The 26734-nt window shown below is 40.5% G+C and overlaps 1 protein-coding gene across 1 annotated transcript in view; it reads right to left on the bottom strand.

The window, feature by feature from the left end:
- Positions 1 to 1764: 1764 nt before the first annotated feature.
- The window catches only part of PTPN2 (protein tyrosine phosphatase non-receptor type 2), a 148875-nt gene continuing 123905 nt past the window's right edge, over positions 1765 to 26734 (bottom strand). Inside the window, exons 8-10 of the mRNA XM_082258979.1 lie at positions 20739 to 20893; positions 17526 to 17627; positions 1765 to 2129 (exon numbers count right to left, since the gene is read on the bottom strand). Of these exons, the coding sequence (XP_082115105.1) occupies positions 2108 to 2129; positions 17526 to 17627; positions 20739 to 20893 (279 nt within the window). The 3' untranslated portion in view covers positions 1765 to 2107. The remainder of the gene's footprint in view (positions 2130 to 17525; positions 17628 to 20738; positions 20894 to 26734) is intronic.

Here is a 26734-nt window from a genome sequence, read left to right as displayed (position 1 = left end):
TCATATCGACTATCGTTCAGCCCTACATGGAACACAAGACCACAGCTCCTAGAGGTGAAAGACACTAGAGAGTTATAGCTAATGCCACTTAAAAAGGCACTTAGCTGCAGGATCCTTCCGAAAAGGTCAAGAAACCAATCTTCACCCATCACAGAGGGCTATGTCCTTTTGGACCCTAAGGGATGCAATCCCCCATTTTACCATGGTCCAATTCCCTGGACCTGTACAACACCCTGCCAGAAACACCTTGGTCAGTATAAAAACTGCACAGGGTTTTCTGTCTGCAGGGTCTAGCGCTAAAAAGGTTGCGCATTATAAACAATCCCCGCCGACCTTCTGTCTCCATTGTAGTGGGGCCCAGGTACCTTCCATCTTAGCATCCAGCTATAAGAATTCAGGCAAATATTCTCCTAATCCCTGCTGGAATCCTGTAAACCATACAAAGAGTTGTACTCCAGTGACCATCACCTTCAATACAATTGCCAAAAAAAAAGCTGAAGAGCTTCCTGAGTAGGAGGGATTATATAGGGGAGGACTTCCCATCTGTTTGCTCTGCCAGTGCCCATTCACCTATATGTGGCACATAACCCAGGTAGTCATGATTATAGCCAGTTTGGCATCCCAATCAAGAAATCCAAATTGTGAAGTAAACCATTCCTAACAGAAATAAGGAGGCTACCAGCACGGGTTTCCTGAAAGCACTAGTGTCTTGGCCTGATGAGGTGGTTTTAATACTTCAAAGTGGTTGAAACCCCTCACATATACCTAGTGAAGTAACTAGCTTTGGGGATACACAGATGAAACAAATTCTCCTACATAAATTGCATCTATGTATCTGTTGTAATTTATTCTATAGATCTTTCTGAAAACACAAAGATGGAAGGATTTCTTCCCAGCTCTAGCAGCAAGGGGTGGGGATTTGAAGTCTTCACAGAGCCAATCTCAGTGAGGACAACTGTGAGCCCTGATTGGAGGGAAGGGATACACATCTCCCCCCACACACAGTACAGAGAACACAGCTGTGGATACTAATCACAGGCTATGCGTAATAGCTCCCTCTCCATCAACTTTTTCTCTTGATGTCGGGAAAACCTGACCGAAATTACTCTTATGCTGATAACAGAGGAATGAGGCAGCAGACAGAAATCAGAGCTTTGGAGAGAGAGAGGCAAGTGCTTTTTGTCGTATTTCACGTCTGAGGTTTACAACCACTTTAAGTCATTGGACCTGAAAGAAGTAAAAATCTCAAAGTGCCAGCAAAGTCAGAAGTCCTTATCAGCATACTAGCTCTAAAACAGACTAAAGCTGGCCACAGATGGATCGAAATTTAGCCAGTTCAGCATGGTCTGGCTGATTTTCGAGCCACGTGTGGCCACTGACGGTCAACTTCTGTAGCCACTGATCAGTGTATTCTAACAGCGGAGAGTCCCTACTGTCAAAATACAATGACTCAGAGGGGTGGATTCCTTTACCCACCTTGATTGTGTGGATGGAGGGGGGGGGGGGTGGAATATTTTTTTCTTCTGGGGCAAAATGAGAAAAATAAAGACCACACACAAGCCATCTATGACCAGTACATCAGTACAACTTAAAGGAACCTAGCACTGTCATACTTTTGATTGCAGCACTTATGATGCCAAAGAAAGGTTTCTTAACTCTGATGATATGGGTTACAAAACTAACTATCCTTTTCTACAGAGCAGTGATAAATCCATATAAACATTTAAAAAATAAAAAAAAAAAAAAAAAAAAAAAAAATCACAATAACATTTTAAAAAAATATTTAATGCTGCCAAAAAGTATAAAAATACAATGTAAATGGCAGAATGATACAAAGAACTTTTCTACTGTATCTTACATAGATTCTAGAACACATGCATTATAAAACACCCGACGATACTTGAAGTGAACTTGGTCTGCAAAGTTTCATGCTGGTGATGTCCTTCACCCCCTGGCTGGAGACGTTTACGCGGTAAACAGATAACACAATGAGGTCAGTACATTAATTGAACCTCACATATTCTCCTGAAGAGGGTTTCATGTCTTGCTTTGCATGTCAATGGACTCTCAGTGTAACTGCTGTAGAATAGTCACAAGCTGCACAGGTTTAGGTATCGAGGAGCCTCGGCCTATGACACAATGCAAAACAAAAATGACCAATTCAGTAACATATGGCAAAATAAAGGTTTGGAAAAACAAACAAACACTCTCAACCTACTATAAAAATGATCCTACACAGGTAAGAAATTTACCTAATTTCTAAGACACCCCTATATAAAACATTCCTATACCAAAAGCTGTAGCTTGTAAAATTAATCCACACAATATAGTCTTACTGTAGAATAAATGTTTTCCTATACAAACAAAAATGCTACCAGGTAGTCAGTCAGATTATGTTTATTTCAAAAAATGCAATGACAAAACATCTCTCCTCATTATCCTATAAGTGGTTGTTATGGATTATTGCACTACCTCATTGACTAATCCAACAGGTGTCAAACTTCTGATGTCCAATTCGTTATTTTCAGAGTTTAGTATAAAAATATCATTGCCATATGCAGACCTAAAGCAAGTGTTTTAGCTTGCTTTCATTTCTAGAACCTAAAATAGGAGATTGAAAATGCATTCAACGATTAACACAGAATAGTGACAGGCGGACATCACCATTGGGTCAGACCACATCAAAAAGTTGCCCTTGAAATAAAGCAGATAGGTTGTACGTTTGAGTCCCTGGATTTCTAAAAGCTGTAAATAAAATGTATCACCTCCATAAGAGTAAAATAAACTTCTTGAATAAATAAAAAAAAAATATGTTCAACTCATACACACACACACACACACACACACACACACACACACACACACACACATACATACATACATACATACATATATATATATATATATATATATATATATATATATTATATTTCAGAGTAATCCCAATTTATCTCTGCCCTGGAATCTCTTACATTACCAGTTGTTCGAATTATGCCATTTGGTTTTTAGTGGCTCATTCATTGGTAGCAGGTTGAGTAAATGGCTGCCTTTGGTGTAAGTTACAGAGCATAATGTAGCAGGTATTCTTGCACACTTGCAGCACTGCGCTGTTCTATGTTTTTACAGGCTATAGTTTAGTTTACAATAGAGTGCTATTTGTTCCATCAGTGATCAAATGCTACTCTTCAAAAAAATTAAAAAGCGTAATGGTGCTAATAAAATCATCCATTTGGCTTCTTTTGGCAAAGACTAAAGTAAGATTCTAACTATAATAAAAGCAGGAGATTCATCTGTTGGAGAATAATAGTACTGCATTAAGAAAATTGCAGCATTGCATATATAGAAACAGTAAAAGTCACTTAAATAACTTCTTAAACATTAATGTGTAGCCACGACGTTAGTCTCAGAGCTAAACTATTGTGAGAGATTGATCTTAAAACGTTGAAGGTTCAGAGCTCCTTCACACCTGGGGCATGTCGATCCAAACATTTCCTCATGCAGTATTAAGACAGCCTGGTTAGTTTGAATGGGCTCTCAACACACAAATGTGTCTGGCAACTCCACATACTCCGAGAACTTACATCTGTGCATTGTGGTGTGCTATAGCTATAGTGCAGGTGCATTTGTTTTTTGCTGTAAACTTGCTTTAGAGTACAGGTTACTGCGTGTAGGGCATGGGTTTTTAACTTGCATTATCAGACACACAAAGAGGCCCATATAATTGAAAAAGTATGATTTTAGCACTCTTCGTTTACAAATATAAAAACTAGTACTGAGGAAAAATGAAGAAAGGCATTGCCCCGAGCAATGGAGAAGTCCTTGTCTGCAGGTTGGGCACAGTCATGGTCACAGTTTTAGAAAAGTACCACGTTAAGACTCTGTTATGTGATTCGGCTGCTGTCGGTGCACTCTTAGCCTAAATTAGGATCTGCATTTGCCATTGGGCTGCACACCAATTCAGCTATGACACCAGCCATTTGAGGGCTTGGAAGGTTGGTTAGGAGCTGAGTGTGTGCGCTGGTATTACAGAATGTAATTAAGGAGTTTAATTAAATTTTTTAACACTTGTAACTTGAGATTTCCTTTGGGGAAACTATGAAAATTGATGGGTTTAGTTCAACTTGAAGACAAAAAAAGGTCCACAAAACTTGTACTTTTCCATTAAGAGAAAAAACCTCCAGGGGTATTATTCTAATCTGCTGTACCAGTCCCTAGGCCAGAACAATCTTTATGTTAGACTCATTTTCTTGGAGTACAATGAGATTATTACTATGTGTACGTGTCATTCATTAAAAGTGTTTGGAAAAACAATTCTTCCTTTAAAGCGGAGCTAGGGGAAAACAAAGCCTTGCACTGCAACTGTTAACTGCTCGTTTAGTCTAGGGAATTAAGAGCACATTTACTTACCTGATCCTCTGCTTCCCAACAAATGGTCCTCCCCCACCCCACTTTCATTGTGGACTGTCCCTCGGTGTCCTCATGTCCAATGCAGGCCTATAGTCCCTTCATCAGTCTTAATGTCAAATGACCTTAGATTTCTGGGGTGCAGGTGAGAAGAGGCTGCATTGAATTATTCCAGCAGTGCAGAAGCGCCTGCAGGAGCAAAGGATCAGTTAAGAAAACTGCAGTACCCGGTCCCCTAGGCATAAATGAGCAGTTAAGGGAGGATTTGTAGTTTTCCCTGAGTTCAGTTTTAATTCTTCTGCACTAATCTGGCGAAAATGAAGACGTGGAATCTGTTTGCTTTGAGCAAGGACAATATTTCTTTTTCTTGACACATTGAAAAAGACCCTGTGAGGAGAAGATAGAAGAACATTTTTCATTATGAGGGCAAAAGAGAAACTATTAATATAACTTGCTACTTTATTATGCAAGTCATAACTTTAATGTAACCAGAATTAAAATAAAACATTTTTTTTTATATAGAAATGTAATATAACAGTTAATCACTGCTCTAATAATACCCAAACAAAAGACACAGACAGGACATGTGCTTGTAAGTCATTTATTTTTGTCTGAATACAAAAAAATGTGATAAAGTAAAACATGGACTATATATTCCATACTTAACAGAGTGGAAGACTAGTGGGTATATTGCCAACAAGATTCAAAGTCCATGAATGTCAAATGCCCTTTTATCAAGGTGCAAAGCATATCTAGGATCAGTTGGGTACTTATTAGACATTGGTTCCTCTTTTTTAACCTGTCATTGAATTTGGTCAGTCTATCAGCATTCCATCTGCAAGTTCTAACACCACAACCAGCATTAATTAAAAATTTCAGTATTTGCAAGGGGATCCTCCAGGAATCAATGGCTATTATTTACACTGTACACTTCTTTAAATGGGAACAAAAAGTTGTAAATCCGTTTTAAATCTAGTAGTGACCAACAAAAACATAACAAAGATCATTTGGTACAGAGGCATGAAGTAGGTGGCCATAGGGATAATTCATCTTAAAGTGCACCAGGCACATAAAGTAAACTGCTACTTGAATTGTTGAGGAGATCTCTGCTAACTAGGAAGATTAAAATGATGGTAAAGTCAAGCTCCTTCAGCAGAGAACATGGGACCATGCCTCTGGATTTGGTCACCACATTATCGGTCTTAGAATTCTGGGTCAGAATTCATCTGCAGCCAAGTATTTCATGACTTTGGATACTTTTTCTAAGGAAGCAAGGTGGTCAAGTTCAAGCAGAGTTGCATTTTGATTATAGGCCCACTTTAAGAAACTGCTTCAGAACAATATGCAACAACCATCTTTTACTTTGTCTATGCACTCCTCTTCCAAAGGCATAATGTAAATTTTCATTTCAGTAACTGTAATGAACTAAAATCTGTGTTTTTGCAAAGTTGATTCACTCCAAAAAAAGGTAAACTTAAGCTTGCAAAGGAAGCATTAGTTTTTCTCCGGAGAAATTGCTGCGTGGGCATCACCAGTATACAAATGGGATTAAAATTCAATAATCTTTAATAAATACTTCCTAAATAGGCATTCAGCTAAGTGTTCAGTTGTTTTGCTGCAGCTGAAAACAGGCTGTTAAACAAAAATATACAAAATATAATCTTGGCAAGATGTACTGGGATAGGCAGTGTATTACAGAATGACACAGACTGTAAATTTCCCACACTATCACGACACAAGTCTTCATACTGGGAAAGAGATCAACAGTCGACCTGTGCATTATGAAAGTAAAACCTATTCCTGCATTGTTTTCTAATTAAACAGTACATGGAATACAGTTAACCAGTTGTGTGTGTATTCTTTCACAATCCCATCATCAACCTGAAGAGAGCTCTCTCGGGGGAACAAGATATAGTCGCCTCTATGCCTCAGAATTAACTTAAAAATGGACTCCATGGATCACACTACTTATAAAGTAGGATACATTTTACCTAACCAACTGGCCTATAACTTCTGGAACATCATCAAGAAACCCCTTAGTGTAAGTCAGTTTTTCATAGAATAGTGTAGAACGCATCTCTTTCAGCCATTCCCCGACTGTAGTCAGGAACCAAAAATCTCCTTTTCTAGCAATTCGTTTTCTGGTTGTGAATAAAGCTGGCCATATGCTGCTTGAAGTTCCATTAGTTGGCGACACTGTTGGCACTAGGGAAACAGCTGCTGAATCCAGGGGCCGGCAGACATTCCTCTATCCACTCCACTTAGAGTGGGTGCGGGAACTGAAGAATCTTTCTCAAAATTAAAATCACATATATGGCCAGCTTAATGTTTTAATCATTGAATCAGTGGTAAATTGATCTATGTTCATAGCGTTCCTATACTCTAGTATACAAGTAGTAGGCTTGTTTTGCAGACTATACTACAATATTGCATTTCGATTTTGGATTCTTTGTTCTAGAAATTAAATAGCCTGGGGCATGGCCAAAGGAGGTGCATGAAGAACGTGCCAGCTGCAACCTAGTAGCCTTCTGCGGGAGCTTCTCCCATTGGTCTTCTGAAATGTCACCCGGATTACCCTCTTAACAGCCCTGGCTCTGCTGGGAAAACGCTCTAAGAAGCTTGTCTCCCTAAATCAGGTTTTAAAATTATATGTACAATTTTTATCTAAACTGACCATATATTGGATGTGTTACCATCAATGTGTGAAATTACGCATTGTATAGAATGCCTAGAAAATCTACAAAATGACGAAAATGGAATGCCAAAGATTGAAAGGCGTAATGTATCAATCACACATTCCCTAGGCATGCTATGCAATGCCAAAAGGCACACCGGCAAAGTAGAAAATACTAGCCTATTGAAACAAGTAGGTCAATACTGGTCTTTTTCAGTAAGAAAGTCCTGTACTTTATTTTGCATATCTTTTCATTTTCATACAGGTCTGTTTTTTAATAAAAGCCTTTTCATGACTCTCATCATACTTTGCATAAATAGTACTTGTTTTGTATAATGTCTATGTATTATATACATACAACGCCTAGGGGAAGTATATAGCATATTAAAATAACACAGACGAGCCATGCTTTGCCTAAAAACATCATACATTCTTTAGACTGCTAGGGCCAGGGATCCTCAACTACGGTCCTCCAGCTATTGCGGAACTACACATCCCATGAGGCATTGTAAAACTCTTACATGCCCAGACATGATGGGAATTGTAGTTCCTGAACATACTGGAGGGGCCATAGTTTGAAGACCCCTGGCCAAATTATGCAATGCCTGCTTTTCATACATTGCTGGTAACAGATAAAATGCAAAGGAGTTCTTCTAGAATTAGCACATATAGACAGACGGTTATCTTGCTGCCATTTTCTATTTTGAAAAATAACTTGGTTTATGTATCATTCTTCATGTTACGCACTGCAGCAAACCCTCAGCTTTTTCTACATCACAGAAACCAAGCATTCAATGCTGTTCAAAATTCCCTTAAAAAAATTGCAAAGCAACACAAAAAAAAACACAAAAAAAAAAAAACCCCAAACATTACAGGCCAACAAAAGCCGTTAAAGTTTTGGAAACACAAATCCCACCCAAAGACATTATGCCAAATTAAAAAATAATTTTTAGCACGAAAATGAGGATTACAAAATATTAAAAAAAAAAAACAGCACAAACATATGAGGTTTACACATTTTAACAGTATACATAAAAGGAGTGGTCCTACTAATACTTATTCGCTGCATACAACCTCTGCAATAAAGAACATATGCCCTTTTTAGGCAAGTAAAAATGTTACCAGTACCCTACACAAAGTGAATGCATAAAAAAAAAGGGGGGCATTTCGTCCTCCATCCAAACCCCGATGATCGTACTGTATAAGATCCAAACCACAGAACACCCAACATAAAAAAAGGGGGGCATTTCGTCCTCCATCCAAACCCAGATGATCGTACTGTATAAGATCCAAACCACAGAACACCCAACTCCAGTGTCTAGACATCAAATTTGTGACTGCTCATAGCAGAATAGTGATAAAATACTCTGAGTGCCCACCATAAAAAGCTGCTTTCAATGGGGGCACTTGTGCGGACTTCGCTTCCAAGCCCGCTGCCCGGTCGTCATAAGATTTTATAGACAGCAGAAGACGGAGCCATCGATCTGCCCAGTGGGGGGGGAACCAGAGAGACACTGTTCTCACGCACAATGCTGGATCAAGCTGCAGATCAGGTAAATGGGGGGGGGGGGTGGGTCTGGAACAGGGGAGGGCAACAAGAACTACCTCCCTATTCCACATTATATAATTTCCTTTAAAATATTTTGCTTGCTCGACAGTCAGAAACCAGTTCAAACACCGGCATTTTGATTCCCTTAACCTTCAAGCTAAAACCTGTTCTTTCTCAACTACAGGATTTCAGTCTGCTGAACAATGGAAACCAGAATGTAGTAGTCTTATAGAGAATGGAGATCAAGAAATAGGTGTGAGGATTGCAAGTGAATTGAACCCATAAGGCTAAGAGCTGTTATTGGTACAAAATGTGCTAATGTGAAGTCCTAATTTGAAAATGTAAATACTTACAATAAGAATCTTTTTTTTGTTTTTTAAATTAGTGTTTATTTGGAGGGGGTAAAAAAATAAGTGCTTAACATTAGCTTGTGTTTTTTTCCCATGCTGATTTTGTCATCTACCAGCTCCAATTAGTGGTCTTTGCTGAACTGAAACAAGTAACAGCTGATCAAGCAGGGTCCTATGCTGAACGATACATTTTTTTTATGCCAATTGACGTACAGATCTCAAATGATGTACATTCTAGTTTTCATTGTCCAGCTGCCAAGGCATACAGTTTATTTCTGTGCACCGGCACTCCAGCATCTTCCAAAGCGGTCACACATGGACCAGGTCAGGCCATAGAACAAAATGGCTGCCCCTGCCTTGTTCAGCTGGGCATCTACCTTAAAAACTAGTATGAAAATCAATGTGTACAGTAAGCTTTTGCACACAGCATATGCACAGCTGTCAGCCAGCTTCAGTTTCTTTTAAAGCACCCTTAGGCTATGGAGTTAAACATACTAGACTTGCCCAGTAGAAGTGCTGGCACATCATCACTGAGCTGTACATAGCCTGTGAATGAACAGAGCAGCCTACAGAAAACTACAGGGGTGCAGATACAAGCCAAGTTGCCCAACACAAGGAAAGATCAGCACTGACCAGCCTGTATTACAGAAGTTTCTGCATTCAACAAAGTAAAAAAAAAAAAAAAAAAGAATGCATAAAAACATTACTGCTTCACAGTCTAACACCGCCTTTCTCAACCTTTTCAACACAGAGGAACCCTTAAAATAAATTTCTGGTCTCGTGGAACCTTTGCTAAAAATTTTCTACAAATCTACACAGTGTGACAGTAAGTCGGAAGAATGCTCTTTACTCTTGTCATCATTGGGAATAATTACCCCCTTACAGATCGCTAAAAGGAACAATGGTGTCATTGGGAACTTATCTGAGAGGCAGAAATTTCCCATTTATCAAGGAACCCCTAGCAACCTCAGGAGGATCCCTAGGGTTCCACTGAATCGTGGTTGAGAAACCCTGGTTTAACAGATAATCCACTGTCCTCTAGGGCAGGGATTCCCAAACTACACATCCCATGAGGCATTGTAAAACTCTGACATTCACAGACATGACTAGGCATGATGGGAATTGTAGTTCCTGAACAACCGCAGGGCCGTAGTTTGGGAATACCTGCTCTAGGGCATACCTACTGTGATCCATTCCTCCCTGCAGTATCCAGTTACAAATAGGCTGAACTTTCATTGTGTATACTTTATAGCCAACAAGTGACGAAAACTCATGAAGACAGACTGGCACATCACTCACGATAAAGCCTCTTCTATTCCTTTGATGCATTTATCCCCACTAAAGGCATAGTCATGAAGTTCACGCAAGTGGAAATTCACTGTACCATTTCAAAATTATTTTTAATTCTCATGCTGACAGCATTATTAAATAGTTAGGAAAGTAGATCATTTACAGGTTTAAAACTTTTTTTCCCCAATTTCTTCAGTTACTTCCTGGTTTCCTAGACTAATTATGTCATACATCCTTGACTTCAGGAGGGGTTTTTCTCAGCTCAGTTTCTAAACTCTCCTGCATATATGCTTGAGCTAAGGGCAGATTGATTCCAGGAAGTAAATGCTACATGAATCATTTGCTCTTGCTCAAGATGGCCACAGCTAGAAATGCTAGGGGGTGCGTTTCAAAGTGATTTCTCAACAAAATAAAGCATAGAGACATGGATGGATGGGGGAGTTTGCTTTGAATAATAAAAATAAATAAAAATAGTGTTTTTGATTTGTGGTGCTCAAGATGCAGTGAAGATTGGATTTAATTATCTATTGGGAAGAAATGCAAAGGAGTGGGATAGGGTCCGGCGATGGGGTACATGCAAAGTCTGTTTACATGAGTTTGCAAAACTTCCAATAAAGATTGTTGGATATAAAGAAAATAAATAAATAGTGAACGTGCAGCCTGTTGGTTTGTAGCTAGAATTTGATTGATTACTGCACAGATTATTATTTTTTTATTATACAGGATTTATATAGCGCCAACAGTTTGCGCAGTGCTTTACAATGTGAGGGAAGACAATACAGCTACAATACAGTTCAAAACAGGAGGAACTAGAGGGCCCTGCTCGTTAGAGCTTACAATCTAGAAGATCTGGAAGAATTACCGAAAGGACACTGAGATTTAAAGTAGTTGTAAACCCGCAAAATCTAAACACACTACCTTATTCAGCAAAGCAGGGCAAGTCCCCAGTCTGGCTGGGAAAGGAGCAGGCACTCTGCTGCAATCTTCCTTGGTTTCCCTCAGTGAAAGAAATCCATCACAGGTAAATAAAAGTTTCACCACGCCCCCTCTCGTGATTGACAGACTAAATAATTAGACTCATGCAGGAGCATGAGAAGTGGTCATGTCTCCCACCACCACATCCCCAGATCTCTCCCTAACTCCCTTGCTGCCCCTGGATTGGCTGTTTTGCGCCTCAGTGCGTAGAGCTGGGACAGGAGTCCAGTGACATCACAACTCCGCCTCCCGAGCTTTGGGCTGTCAACACACCCATAGAACCAGACAGATTATGCAGGCTATTATTGAATATCAGAGAGATATACAAAGATAACAGTTTTGCCCACTAATACATTATGGTATTCACTATGCAAAGATCATAGTCTTTCAGGTTTACAACCACTTTAAGAATACACATAGCTCTTCTACAACATTTGAACAATATTTGTTTAGCCTGAATTTTTAGCTTTAAGACTCCAAAAAAAACACTGGTGAGTTAGAAAAATCGAAATTCCTGCGGAAATAAGCACATGCTAGGGTCATATTTTGGTCTAAAAAGCATGAAATGATGCTTTGGTATGTCAAGGGTTCAGACTGCTGATGTTGGAAGTGGGGCAACGGTGAAATTGATGAGTTAGCATAAACCAAAAACCCTGTATGGATCATTCCCAGTATTTTGTTACCCATCAAGTAGGAAAAAAAAAAAAAAAACAGGGCAAAAATTGGTCCCATCCAGTATTTGGCAAGCATGATTTGAAACTAAGCATGTGGGGAATTCTACATACGCGTATGTGAATTATACTACTAGATCCCCATTAGTCAACTTGTATTGTAGGTCATATTAAGATGACCAAATTTAAATGACAAAGGCTTGGATACCCCCTTAAAATATTTCCAGTCTAATATGGGTCATAAGCAACTGCTTTATGGAAGGTCTTCTACTTTAGCTACTTAAAGGGTTACTGAACCCAGAACCTGCATTCACTATATCTGGTCTCCCACACTGCAGAGAACATGGAAATGCAATTATTTTAGTAAATATAAACTGCCAAATACCTTTTCTTATCTGCAGTATATAGCAGCCTTGTGACTTCTATCAGTGCCTGCTTGAGCTTGTAGGAGTTTTACCCTGACCCTCTTTGGACAAAGCCTATTGGCCCTGTGCTGATCGCATCACATGCACTCTCCCAAGAAAAAAAAAAAAAAAACTCTAGCAATACACACCAAACTGAGCTTTTGCAGCCTGCCTCCTAATGCTCTGTTCTATTAAAGAGATTGGTTGGAGTCAGTTAAAAAGGGATGTATGGGAATGTTTTTTTTTTTTTTTTAAGCTTTATACTTACCTAGGTGGATGCATCATCGGTCTGATGCTGCATCTGACCCCCGGCACCTCTGCACTACAAACTGAGCGATTGAACACAGACAATCGCTCGGCTCTGATAGCTTAGTGAGCAGAGAGCTGCTGACAGTCAGCAGTTCTCTGTTATGCCCTCTCCTCGCTCACTGGAGCACTGGGCTGTGGAGGGGCGGGGAGCGGCCGGCTCAGGCTCTCAGCAGCTCGCTGAGCCTGGTGTCAGTCCAGGAACTTGGCGGATCCCTACTTCTATGGTAGTGATGAAGCGGTGCCTAGACTGACTTCTGTGACGTCAGCAGAGAGTGGGCTGAAGCCCACTCTATGCTAAAAACAGGTCACAGGAGTGCAGAACAAACTATACTCCAGTGATCCATAGGAGATGTACAGCCAAATGAGCTTTGGTAGTACATCTCCGTTAAAGAATAGCAGGATCAGAGAAGACCGGATCAAACAGCCTTTATACACAATGCAGAGGATTAACCGCTTAGGTTTCACAGTGAGTATAACAAGCATGCTTTACTGCATATACAGACTCATTTTACTGTTGTGGGTTTAGCAAACACTTTAAGCAAACCTTATATACAGACAACTAATAAAGTCATGATCATAAAACGCAGCTCAGTGCTTAGGATTCAACTAAAATAAACATTCAGCTAGCAGCCATAAACCAGAGGGAAATGTGCTTTGTCAACTATGAGGGCAGACCATGAGAAGACCCACTCATACTGTCAACACAGAAGTCAGTAGCACCTGTTACAGCAATACTGTGCTGAAGGATGTGCCAAAAAGTCATCTTAACAGTAAAAAAATATCTTGTCTCATGTAAGTTTAAAGTTTTCGGTTGGCTTTTTCTAGTGGATGCTAAACATGGCTAGTTCAACCAGTCATTTAGTGGCTGTGGCAGATCTGATCTTACATAGTTATGTTTAAGGCCTCTTTCACACGGGCGCTCCGTTTTTGTAGTCCGTTCAGTCATCTTGTACGTCCGCATATCATATCATTTGTATGTCCGCATATCATCCCATCCGTTTGCAGATGATATACGGACATAATGTATGTCTATGAGATTGCGGATGTCAGCGGATGACACCGCTGACATCCATTTTTGAATCTTTTACGTTTTTTAAAAAACGGAAGAAAAATAGGGTTCTGTTCCGTTCCAAAAAACGGAACAGAACTGAAAGGACGCAAATTGGATGTCAGCGGATAGTCATCCGCTGACATTCGCAATCCCATTGACATGCATTATGTCCATATATCATCCACAAACGGACATATGGAACGTCCGTGTGATATACGTCCATGTGATATACGGACATACGGAACGTCCGTGTGAAAGAGGCCTTGGGGGGGAATAAAAAGCAGCTGCTTCAATAGCCAATAGAGACGATAAAACGGCATGCTTCTATTAGAGGTTAATGTGGTTGCTAACAATTGTCTGACAGAAACCTGGTGGTTTGGTCAAAAAGCTGCAGAGCCCCTGTGTATGACTGCTGCTCTTGGGGTCAGCCAGTACCAATGACCGTGTAGCTCAAAAGGCATGATGGAACAGGAATAAAAACAGGAATATTCTGGGGTATACAGAAAAGGGGGAGATGGGGCGAAATGCAAAAAAAAAAAAAAAAAAAAAAAAAAAAAGCAGCATTTGGCATTTCTGTCAATTTGCACACCGCTGTTGGAATGCCAGTGAAAACTGCACAGCTTCCTCCATCCTTCTGGGAGGAAAATACTGTGCACTATCCAGCAGGTCACATTGCAGACTTCTCAACACTACAAGGACACCAACCTATAGGTACTAAAGGAGGTGAAAACATCAATATTTAAAAAAAATTGCACTTGCACAGGGGTCTTATAATGAATATCTTCTCTTCTAATCCATCTTATCTACTCAAAGCCTATTCATAGTGCATTGTAGTAAAAAAATGAATTTTTGTAAAATCTTACTGTAAAATTCCTTTCTCTGAGTCCTCCGACAGTCGCCGCCTACTCATACAGTCTTCACCAATGGGTATTGACTTCCTCTCCTGTGGAGAGGAAGTCAATACCCATTGGTGAAGACTGTATGAGTGGGCGGCGACTGTTGGAGGACGCAAGAGAAATGTGCATTTTTATTGTGCATTTGTGGAGCACACCTAGCATGGAGCTATGCATTGCAGCCCCATTAATTTTCAATCGCATCCCAACAAAGCATCTGAATGCAATGCAGAAATGTGACATCTAAGCATTGAAGTGCACTGCATTAAAACATTAAAAAAGAAAAAAAAAAAAAAAAGGCTGCGTGTGGCATGTTCAAATTTTAGTGCAAGGCAGAGCTTTGGCAGTCCATTAAAAGTGAATGGGCTACTCAATGCAATGCACTGAAAAATTGAAGATCATTACCCCAATGGAGCTTTACAGTGCGGTAAAACATACCATGCATTGTGTTAAAAATGTTACTGCATGTCTGTTTTTTTTGCATTGGGGCATATTCCGAATGAATGGGCTGCTTTAATATGATGCATGTTAACAAAACACATAATGAAGAGGTATGAATAGGCCCCTAATCAAATCAGTCTTAGCAAGACAAATAAAACAACAACTTTGATGCTGTACTGGGTAGAAATCCCATTTTTTTTTTTTAAAGCATACAAAATAAATTAACTTCTACAAAGACGCTCTTTACAAACTAATACATATATTGAAATCAAATGAAAAAACATTCCTAGAAAAAGGCCATCACATGTTCTCAGTACTGCTAGTTTACACATAGGGGCTTCCTGAATACAAGCAACAAAGTGCTTGGTACAACTGGCTGTAACCCACAGAAAACAGAATGTGTCTATATTGCACATCCTTGTACTATCCCCGATATCTTCTTTTCTTTAATAGAAAAAAACATTCTTTAAAAAAGAAAGCAAAACGCTATGAATTCTGCACTAATTCGCAACATTTTTTGGAAGATGTAAAACGACAGGTGCGAACCAGAAGAAAATAAAAATTATCTGGTTCATGGAAGTGAAGAGCTTCTAAAGTTTCGCAGCAATCAAGTGACAGACCAAAGAGACATAAGAGACAAATTCACCAACTTAAAAAGAACAGAAAGGCTTCTAAGCTTTGGTCATATTTTAAATTAAACTTACACATATAGCACTTGGCTAGGACTGAAAAGACACACAAAGACAAGAAAATATATTAAAAATAAATAAAAAGCCAAATTGCAAAATCTCTTTTTAGCGGAGAATGTGAAAATATGTTGCATACAAAGAGGATCACATACAACCCAAATGATTTACTTTTACATGGAGTATAAACAGGCCAGGCTGTTGTAGAGATTTGCAAAAGCTACTTACTAAATACTGGAGAGCTGGCTGTACCCTACACCCTAACCAGTAAAAAAAAAAAAAGATTAGGATGTAAAATGATCTGTTGAAAGTCTCTAGCTGGTGTATAAAATTATACTTTATTCTAAAACTCTATTGTTAAGACTGCATTGTGAACATCCAATAATCTTTTTTTGCTGCTGACTACCTGTGAACTCCAACGACTTTACTAGGAAAGCTTAAATCTAAACTCAAGGTATGATCTTTATTGCATACTTACATTGGTCCTGCTTGGACCAATGCAAGTATGTATATCTCATACCGGAGGTACTGCTGTGGAAGCTGGAAATCACTGTAGTAGTTGGCCATACCACAGTGACTGACACAATCTTCTGACCCCTTGGACATATTCCTCCAAGACAGTGACCTCAGAGCCCCTCCCCTCCACCTTGTCTAATCAGAGAATGCCTTGTATTCACCGGAAAAAAATACAAGGTCTTCTGTGAATGGTGGGAGTACTGAGCGAGCAACACCCTCCCATAGTAGTCCATCAGGTATGAGCTATGTATACCTACACTGGTCTAAGCCAAGTACAGTAAGTCCCCTACATACGAACGTTCAACTTTCAAAGATGGAGACATGTCCAATCATATAAAGCTGGGCATGCACACGCAAACACATTCACTGTTTTTTCTCGTTCAACCCAGCGGGCTGAAAAAAACAGAAAAAAAAAAAATGATTGACCGATCGCTGTACCAACACAAGCAATGTTGGTGCGGCGATCTCCCCTGCTGTGATATTGTGTTATGACACAATGACTCCCCCCCCCCCTGCCAGAAAACCCCAATCAACGATCAAAGCCAAGAAAGAGCAACGCTTGCCAACATGTTGGGTTTACATACGAGCTCCCGGAACAGAACTTGTTCGTAAGTAGGGGACTTACTGTAAGCAATTAGGATCATTTCTGAAGTTTATTTTTAATGCACCAACAGAAACATTGGGAGGAAGGTCTGGTTGTTCTCAACAGATGAGGTTTAACAGTACATTCAGGATGCTTTAAAACTCTTCAGCCTAAACTAGATGCATCTAGGGTGAACCCTTTGCTATTCTAATCCTTGCAAACTAAAGTACAGAGCCCCAATAATGGAAACAGGCATATTTAACACTACACATGCGCATAAACTCTATGGTCTGTGTAGTTTGATATTATTACGATCCAAAAAAGAAAATCTTTACAACTTTTGGTATAACTATGTAAAACAAACAAAAAAAAAAAAAAAAAAACACACATAAAAACTGTACCATTTTTCATTCATACAATAAAATATAATTAAGAAGAAAAAAAAAAAAAAAAAAGGTAGCAGCTTGTTAGGAACAGGATGACCCCAAAGGTCCTGAGATGGCTTAAGACATCAGACAGACTGTATCCATTTGAAAGCAACCACCATACCTCAGGATGAGGTCTGCACCAGTCACAGCACCCAGGCTGTTTTTGGGGTGTTAGAAGACACCCACACAAGCACCATATGTGCAAAGTCAGGGAGAATAGATTTTCCAACAGACAAAAACTCCCATTACAAGGGCTGAAGCCAACCCAACTGGAATGAGAAAAGGTTTCCAGAATAACCACCTTTTTCTTTTTAGCTCCACTTCATTCATCTTCTGCCTCATCTGCTGCACTTTTTGTGCAGTGTTGGCTTTTCTACTATCTCGCACCCTTTTCCGAAGTGTACTGAAAAATTATAAGGAGAAAAAAAAATTACATATTTCAGCATAACTTTAGCACACAGTATAAAACACATATTAGCTAGATTACATTGACTGGTAAGTGGAAATCCTGGATTCTTAAGGTCATTTGATAGATCTAAGAATGAGCAAAGATGGTAAAAGGCATTGCTTGCAGAACAATGGGCCTTGCTGTCAGGCAGAAGAACTGGCTCATATCATGAGCCTCATTCACTGTGCTGCAATGTGATATGGCAAGCTATAAAAGGAGCAGGTCAGATGTCAGGCAATTTTAGAAGGTGATAATATGGTTTCATTCAAATAGCAAAAAGCTTTATAGGTTTGACACTGATCATCTCCATCACAAATACACTAGTAATTAAAAAGATTGTCAAGATCCCTTTATTGCAATTATTACTTTTGAAAGCAATAATGAATCATGTCAACATTAAGAAGTGATGCCATTGGATACTTTATTTTTTATTTTATTTAACATGAGCAGCTTTCAATCCTCATTCTTGAGTAACTAGTACTAGGCTCACTAACAGATGTGCTGGTAGTAACATACAGTGAGAGGAAAAAGTATTGATCCCCTGTTGATTTTGCACATTTGCCCTCTGACAAAGAAATGAGCAGTCTATAATTTAATGGAACGTTTATTTTAACAGTGAGAGAGAACAAATAAAAATATTGAGAAAAAGCCATTGCAAAAAAAGTTTTAAATTGATTTGCATTTTAATGCGTGTAATAAGTATCTGACCCCTTTGCAAAACATGACTTAGTACTTGGTGGCAAAACCCTTGTTGGCAATCACAGAGGTCAGACGTTTCTTGCGTTTCTTGTAGTTGGCCACCAGGTTTGCACTCATCTCAGGAGGGATTTTGTCCCACTCCTCTTTGCAGATCCTCTCCAAATCATTAAGGTTTCGATGCTGACGTTTGGCAACTTGTGCCATCAGCTCCCTCCACATATTTTCTATGGGATTAAGGTCTAGAGACTGGCTAGGCCACTCCTAGGGACCTTAATGTGCTTCTTCTTGAGCCACTCCTTTGTTGCCTGTGTGTTGGGTCATTGTCATGCTGGAATACCCATCCACAACCTATTTTAAATGCCCTGGCTGAGGGAAGGAGGCTCTCACCCAAGATTTGGCGGTACATGGCCCTGTCCATCGTCCCTCTGATGTGGTGAAGTTGTCCTATCCCCTTAGCAGAAAAAAACACCCAAAGTATAATGTTTCCACCTCCATGTTTGACGGTGGGGATGGTGTTCTTGGGGTCATAGGTAGCATTCCTCCTCCTCCAAACACGGGGAGCTGAGTTGATGTCAAAGAGCTTGATTTTGGTCTCATCTGACCACATCACTTTCACCCAGTTCTCCTCAGCAAACGTCAGAAGGGCCTGTACATGTGCTTTCTTGAGCAGGGGGACCTTGTGGGCACTGCAGGATTCAGTCCTTCACGGCGTAGTGAATTACCAATGGTTTTCTTGGTGATAATGGTCCCAGCTGCCCTGAGATCATTGACCAGATTCTCCCGTGTAGTTCTGGGCTGATTCCTCACCGTTCATTGAAACTCCACGAGGTGAGATCTTGCATGGAGCCCCAGACTGAGGGAGATTTAGTTATTTTGGATTTCTTCCATTTTCGAATAATCGCACCAACTGTTGTCACCCTCTCACCAGCTGCTTGGCGGTGGTCTTGTAGCCCATTCCAGCCTTGTGAGGGGCCACAATCTTGTCCCCGACATCCTTGGACAGCTCTTCGGACAAGTGTCTTTTATACAGGTAACAAACTGAGATTAGGAGTACTCCTTTTAGGAGAGTGCTCCTAATCTCAGCTCATTACCTGTATAGAAGACACCTGGGAGCCAGAAATCTCGCTGATCGATGGGGAAACAAATACTTATTTCACCAATTAAAATGCAAATCAATTTATAAACTTTTTTAAAATGGGTTTTTCTGGATATTTTTGTTGTTATTCTGTCTCTAACTGTTAAAATAAAACGATCATTAAAATTATAGACTGATCATTTCTTTGTCAGTGGGCAATCGTACACAATCAGCAGAGGATCAAATACTTTATTCCCCCTCATTGTATAGAACAAACACTTCCCAATATTTACAAATCGTGTTTTAACAAAAAAAAAGGCAGTTTTATTGTTAAAAAAATAAAATTCAGATTTAAACATCTAAGTCTAAAATGTTCACAAATGGGATCCTGTACAATTGCTTGAAAACAAAAACTGTATAACAATAACAAAGTAAGTATCATTATACCTAATGCGTCGAGTCTACCACATAAACGTTCAATCTAACTAGCTTTATATTAATGAGTAATTCGTCTGTTCTTCTATACTGGTTCCGATGCCGTTAAATATTATGATAATTTGTTTTCTTTATCATGTGATGTTTATGGGTATCAGCAATCAAATCCAACTGAAGGAATTTTCAGTCAACTGCTGTTTTCCCTAATATGGGGCCACCAATCAAGTTGTCTACCAATTATGCCCATTCTCAACAGGCATCAACATGCACGCCAAATTTAGTCTATGTTAAAGGAAATTTATGTAAAGTCAACACCTAGCCCTAAACTACAGCATCCAACTATGATGTTTTCATTTAAATGCAAAAAGTGAATTTTTGTTACCCCAAACTCTTGCAGATCATGTAATGAGCAGCAGCAAGGAGGGTAAACATTAATGTCCACATGCCGCACATATGTGTCCATGGCGGCTGAGGTTTCTGTGCTGAGAACGAACTCCCAGCACAGTGGGTGAGCTGTCACAAACAACTCCCGGTCGCTGTTTATGATCAGGAGCAAGCTGGAAAGCGTACATGCAATAAAAAGGATAATTGCAGCTTTTCAGCACATGGCAAATTACAAAAGCTTATCTACCACTAAATAAAACTGTCCTGCATTCAGAAAAATGTCTGTTACTTATACAGATTGCAATCAGTTGACGATTGTGGCAATACTGATATGTTTCTCTAAGTTTAATCAATTAAAAATTGTTCAGTTTTATGGCTAACCTAGCTTCGGTACAAGTGCTAATGTAGTAACCAAACATTACAGGTTCTACAGCTGTAATGTTTATGGCACTATATATTACGGGAGACGTTACCTTTGAGCATCAGCATCTGCTTCTTGAGATTTACCATCAGTCTGTTCTTCTTCTTCTTCTTCATTATGGAAACGGTTACCATTATATCGTTCATCTGTCGGTTTACTGTCCACTTTGTCAGACTGGTCATCTTTGGAAATGTCTGTACACAGATTCTACAAATGAAATCAGCGTAAAAATGGTCAAAAAAAAAAAAAAAAAAATGATATTCATAGCCTGAGAAAAATTGTAACTAAGAAAAAGAGCCATGTGTAACAAATACCAGGGGTTAGTAAAACATGTATCCCCTAGCACAGATATATTTCTATCACCATATGGCCCCAAAAAAAAAAAAAAAAAAAAAAAAAAAAAAAAAAAAAAACATTATTGATAGGCATTTGACACCAAGACCTCCAATGGTCTAGTTCACTGTTCCCTATTGTAAACTGAACTGAATTTTGTGGTGACATTGACCTAGAGACAAGACAGAATGGCCCAATCCAGCTTTAGTAATTAACCCGCCGGAGCCAGCATGTGACGTCAGCAAGCACAAACTCCACCCTGAGCGAGTTTTGTCCACTGGGACATCATCAGAGGATGGGCAGTCCCTGATGTCCCACTGGATGCAACACGCATAGGCTGGAGTTTGTACTTGCTGACCTCACACATTGCCATCTGGAAAGGCGGTGGATGCTTTGTTAGCTTCCCAGCCGGCATTTCAATTTTTAATTAAGGATTCAACTGATGGGCTGCTGTGCGAGAGAGATTATGGGTAAAAAAAAAAAAAATCTTTGTCTGCTTGCAGACACCTTACTGGAGGCCTATGACTCCCATGGGATAAAGGCAGAGGACCTAGGGATCCCTCTATAATTTATACCATACCTCCTTTATACACAATATCTAAGTAGGTGCAAGCATTTGTAGCAGCTAAGCACAAACCAACATACACAGGGAATTACAGTGGGTACGGAAAGTATTCAGACCCCCTTAAATTTTTCACTCTTTGTTATATTGCAGCCATTTGCTAAAATCATTTAAGTTCATTCGTCTTCCTCATGAATGTACACATAGCACCCCATACTGACAGAAAAACACAGAATTGTTGACATTGTTGCAGATTTATTAAAAAGAAAAACTGAAATATCACATGGTCCTAAGTATTCAGACCCTTTGCTGTGACACTCATATTTAACTCAGGTGCTTTCCATTTCTTCTGATCATCCTTGAGATGGTTCTACACCTTCATTTGAGTCCAGCTGTGTTTGATTATACTGATTGGACTTGATTAGGAAAGCCACACACCTGTCTATATAAGACCTTCCAGATCACAATGCATGTCAGAGCAAATGAGAATCATGAGGTCAAAAAGGAACTGCCTGAAGAGCTCAGAGACAGAATTGTGGCAAGGCACCGATCTGGCCAAGGTTACAAAAAGATTTCTGCTGCACTTAAGGTTCCTAAGAGCACAGTGGCCTCCATAATCCTCAAATGGAAGACGTTTGGAACGACCAGAACCCTTCCTAGAGCTGGCCGTCCGGCCAAACTGAGCTATCGGGGGAGAAGAGCCTTGGTGAGAGAGGTAAAGAAGAACCCAAAGATCACTGTGGCTGAGCTCCAGAGATGCAGTCAGGAGATGGGAGAAAGTTGTAGAAAGTCAACCATCACTGCAGCCCTCCACCAGTCGGGGCTTTATGGCAGAGTGGCCCGACGGAAGCCTCTCCTCAGTGTAAGACACATGAAAGCCCGCATGGAGTTTGCTAAACACCTGAAGGACTCCAAGATGGTGAGAAATAAGATTCTCTGGTCTGATGAGACCAAAATAGAACTTTTTGGCCTTAATTCTAAGCGGTATATGTGGAGAAAACCAGGCACTGCTCATCACCTGTCCATTACAGTCCCAACAGTGAAGCATGGTGGTGGCAGCATCATGCTGTGGGGGTGTTTTTCAGCTGCAGGGACAGGACGACTGGTTGCAATCGAGGGAAAGATGAATGCGGCCAAGTACAGGGATATCCTGGACAAAAACCTTCTCCAGAGTGCTCTGGACCTCAGACTGGGCCGAAGGTTTACCTTCCAACAAGACAATGACCCTAAACACACAGCTAAAATAACGAAGGAGTGGCTTCACAACAACTCCGTGACTGTTCTTGAATGGCCCAGTCAGAGCCCTGACTTAAACCCAATTGAGCATCTCTGGAGAGACCTAAAAATGGCTGTCCACCAACGTTTACCATCCAACCTGACAGAACTGGAGAGGATCTGCAAGGAGGAATGGCAGAGGATCCCCAAATCCAGGTGTGAAAGACTTGTTGCATCTTTCCCAAAAAGACTCCTGGCTGTATTAGACCAAAAGGGGGCTTCTACTAAATACTGAGCAAAGGGTCTGAATACTTAGGACCATGTGATATTTCAGTTTTTCTTTAATAAATCTGCAACAATGTCAACAATTCTGTGTTTTTCTGTCAGTATGGGGTGCTATGTGTACATTCATGAGGAAGAAGAATGAACTTAAATGATTTTAGCAAATGGCTGCAATATAACAAAGAGTGAAAAATTTAAGGGGGTCTGAATACTTTCCGTACCCACTGTAAATACACGTTTCCTTATATTTGAGGAAAAATTGGATTTTTGACTTAACGTAAAATCCATTTCTCTGATGTTCATTGATGGACAACTCCTGTCATTGTTGATCATTGGGTTATACTGCCCCCTACAGGAGTAAAACACTAGGCAGAAAAAACTTTTGGTTACACCTATGGGCAGTCTCAGGGGGGTATACTCCCTGCTGCTCAGTTTTGTTACAAGCAGTGTCAGGAGAATTATAACTCCACAGAGGGGTGGGTGCTGTGTCCATCAACGAACATCAGAGAAATTGATTTTACAGTAAGTCAAAAACCCAATTTTTTATTTTGCCCTTGACGGACACAGCTCCTGGTATTCCATTGGGACGTCCCAAAGCAGTGTTACACAGGAGGGGTGGGAACAACCAAAAAATTCCCCAAGGCTAAACATTAGTCAACCATTCAACAGGGGCTCAACCAAACAACCGGAGCCCACCTGAAAACAATACACCCTCAAAGAGGATTAGGTCCTCAAACAGCAGCCTCCAAAAACTTGCGGCCAAAGGAAGCATCCGCAAATGCCAACACATCCACTTTATAAAACTTTGTAAACCAGTGGCTGCCTTGCAAACCTGCGTCACTGAAGCTTGATGACTGAAGGACCAGGAGGCACTAAGCGCCCTAGTAGGAGTGCGCCTTGACAGTGAAAGGAGGAACCAGACCCCCTGATGGAATAGACTTTTTAACCCTCCCGGAGGAGTTGCTCTATCCATTGGGGTTTTTAAAGAGTTGGTCCTCAAAGATCTAGAAAATCTGGTACCTGGAAAGAATGCCAACAGCAAACAATTTAGAGAAGGTTTACAATCCCTTCAAGCTAGGACAGACATTATTGTCCGTCCTGCGGACAAGGGAGGGGGTATTGTTGTTATGAAAAAGGATTCCTATATTGCGGAAATGAATAATGGCCTCTCTGATAGGGACACCTATGTGCTGCTTAATTATAACCCCACCTTACAATACAAAAATGAATTGACAAAGATTGTTAAATCTGGCTATGCAGACGGCCTGCTTACCAAAATGGAAAGAGGCTTTCTCATTCCATACACACCCAGAATTCCGGTCATTTATTATTTGCCTAAACTACACAAAAATTCCTTCAATCCTCCCGGGAGACCAATCATAAGTGGCATTGATTCTGTCACCTCCCGTGTAGGCAAAATACGTGGATAGCTTCCTACAACCCTTAGTATCCCAGACGCCATCATATCTTAAAGACACTACGCAAGTGATTCAGATTCTAGCCACTTTAGAATGGAAAGAGGGTTACATAATGGCTACTGCCGATGTCACGTCGTTATATACCATCATCTCAGACCACTATGGGTTCGAAGCAGTGGATACATATCTACGTAGGAACAGCAATTTGATCCCCCTTCAAAGGAAATTTATCCTCACTCTACTACAATTTGTGATGACCTACAACTATTTCTGGTTTGGAGGAACCTTCTACCTCCAAAACAGAGGCGTGGCAATGGGGGCAAAATTTGCCCCAGCATGGTCAATTTATTCATGGCCAAGTGGGAGGAGGACGTCGTCTATGCCGCCGTAAGATCTGAATTGATATTCTGGGGCAGGTATATAGACGACGTCCTCCTCCTATGGAATGGCGACTTGGCATCATTGTCGTCCTTTATGGAACAACTAAATGACAACACTCTTGGGATTCATCTCCAATTTGAGGCCAGTCATTCACATCTCCGCTTTCTGGATCTCAATATTGAAATTAGAGGAGTTTCCATTGTCACCTCAACTTCCTTCAAACCAACAGACCGTAGTGGTTTTATTGGTCAAGGTAGCTGCCACCATCCTACCTGGCTTAGGTCAGTACCCAAGAGCCAGTTCCTTAGGTTAAGCCGGAACTTTACTTCCAGAGAGGATTTCTTAAAACAGGCAGTCACCATGAAAAGAAAATTTCAGGAGAAAGGACATGAGGCCAATAGCTTGGATATGGTTATTAATGAAGTTTGGCAGAGAGATAGGAGTAAACTGTTAACTACCAAAGTCAAAGAGGATACTACCTCAGATCACAATTTCTCCCTGGTCACTTCATATTCAAGTCAGCATAATGCTGTTAAACACTCTAAACATAATGCTGTTTCTCTAAACACTGGAGTGTCCTCAAGAATGATCAAGTGTTGAGACCAAATTTACCACCTAAGCCTAAGATCATTTTTAGGGGAGTTACACCTTTGCAACTTTTTGTTGCCCCCAATGTTCTGGATGCTCCTAAGGTTAGAGCTTCTTTTCTTGCCGACGCTGTAACATCTGCAAAATTAATAAGATCAGAGATAGATTTGAAATGGGAAATCCTTCTAACACTAATACCAGGACATTTGAGATCATATAATTCATCACCTGTACATCCCAACAACATGTGGTCTACATGCTCACTTGCCCATGCGGGCTTCAATATGTAGGGAGAACAGTGAGAGCTCTGCATGTTAGACTAGGTGAACATGTGGGCAATATCAAAAAAAGGATATCCAAAACACAGCGTGTCCCGTCATTACGCAGAATGCCACCATAAAGATCCTGTGGGCACATCCTTTATTAGGTAAAGACAAATGTACTCCGCAGTGGAGAGGTAGCAATATTCGACGTGAAATATCCAAAATCGAGACCCGTTGGATTTTTGACATTCAGAGTTATGTCCCCCACGGTCTTAACATCGATTGGGACATTAATTGTTTTATTAATAATGGCTGATAGGGAGTTGGTATTATAGGGTTTTTTTTTTCCTCTTTCTTTAATTTCATTTAGGGCGAGATGTGCCCTTGCAGGTTTCGGCCCGTGGAGCGCATTCTCTCCTCCCCCTGCGTGCTGGTTGGCCAGTGGCGGCAGGCACAGTCTACTGTGAGAGGCGGCGGTGTGCGCTCTCTCTTCTACATCGCGAGGCGTGTCTCCTCCCTACTCTCGCGCGGTTGGTTGAGGCGGTCTGTAATACTGTTTGACACACCCCTCCTCTACACGGGAGAAACGCCTCCTCTGCTCTTTTTTTCAAATCAGAATGACCACAGAGGGAGGAACACTGCATCGGCTGTCAGGTGACGCTCTCTGCGTCCCTGATTGCTGTCTATTTGAAGCGTGTCTAAGCTGTAGGAGGGTACCTCAGACGACGGCTGATTGGCCGAAACGCATCAGCTGACCCTACTGCAGTTCCCAGGGACACGCTGTTTGAATGCACACCGCGGTTTTGTATATGTGCACCTGCTGATTTTACAGAATTTCCATGCAAGTCACTACAAATAAACATGTGTTGTATTATACATATTGCACTATGAGCTTTTTCCTCTTTCTGGGAACTTGATCATACTGGTGGTTTATCCTGTTTACTGTCTGATGCCATTTGGATTGTGGATTACCCCCTGCATATGAGGTTTCTAATGCCATCAAGGA

Source organism: Pelophylax lessonae (genome assembly GCF_965119305.1).
Source record: "Pelophylax lessonae genome assembly, chromosome: 5".
Lineage (NCBI taxonomy): Eukaryota > Metazoa > Chordata > Amphibia > Anura > Ranidae > Pelophylax > Pelophylax lessonae.
The sequence above is the reverse complement of the archived record's forward strand: the minus strand, read 5'-3'. Positions and strand labels throughout refer to the sequence as shown.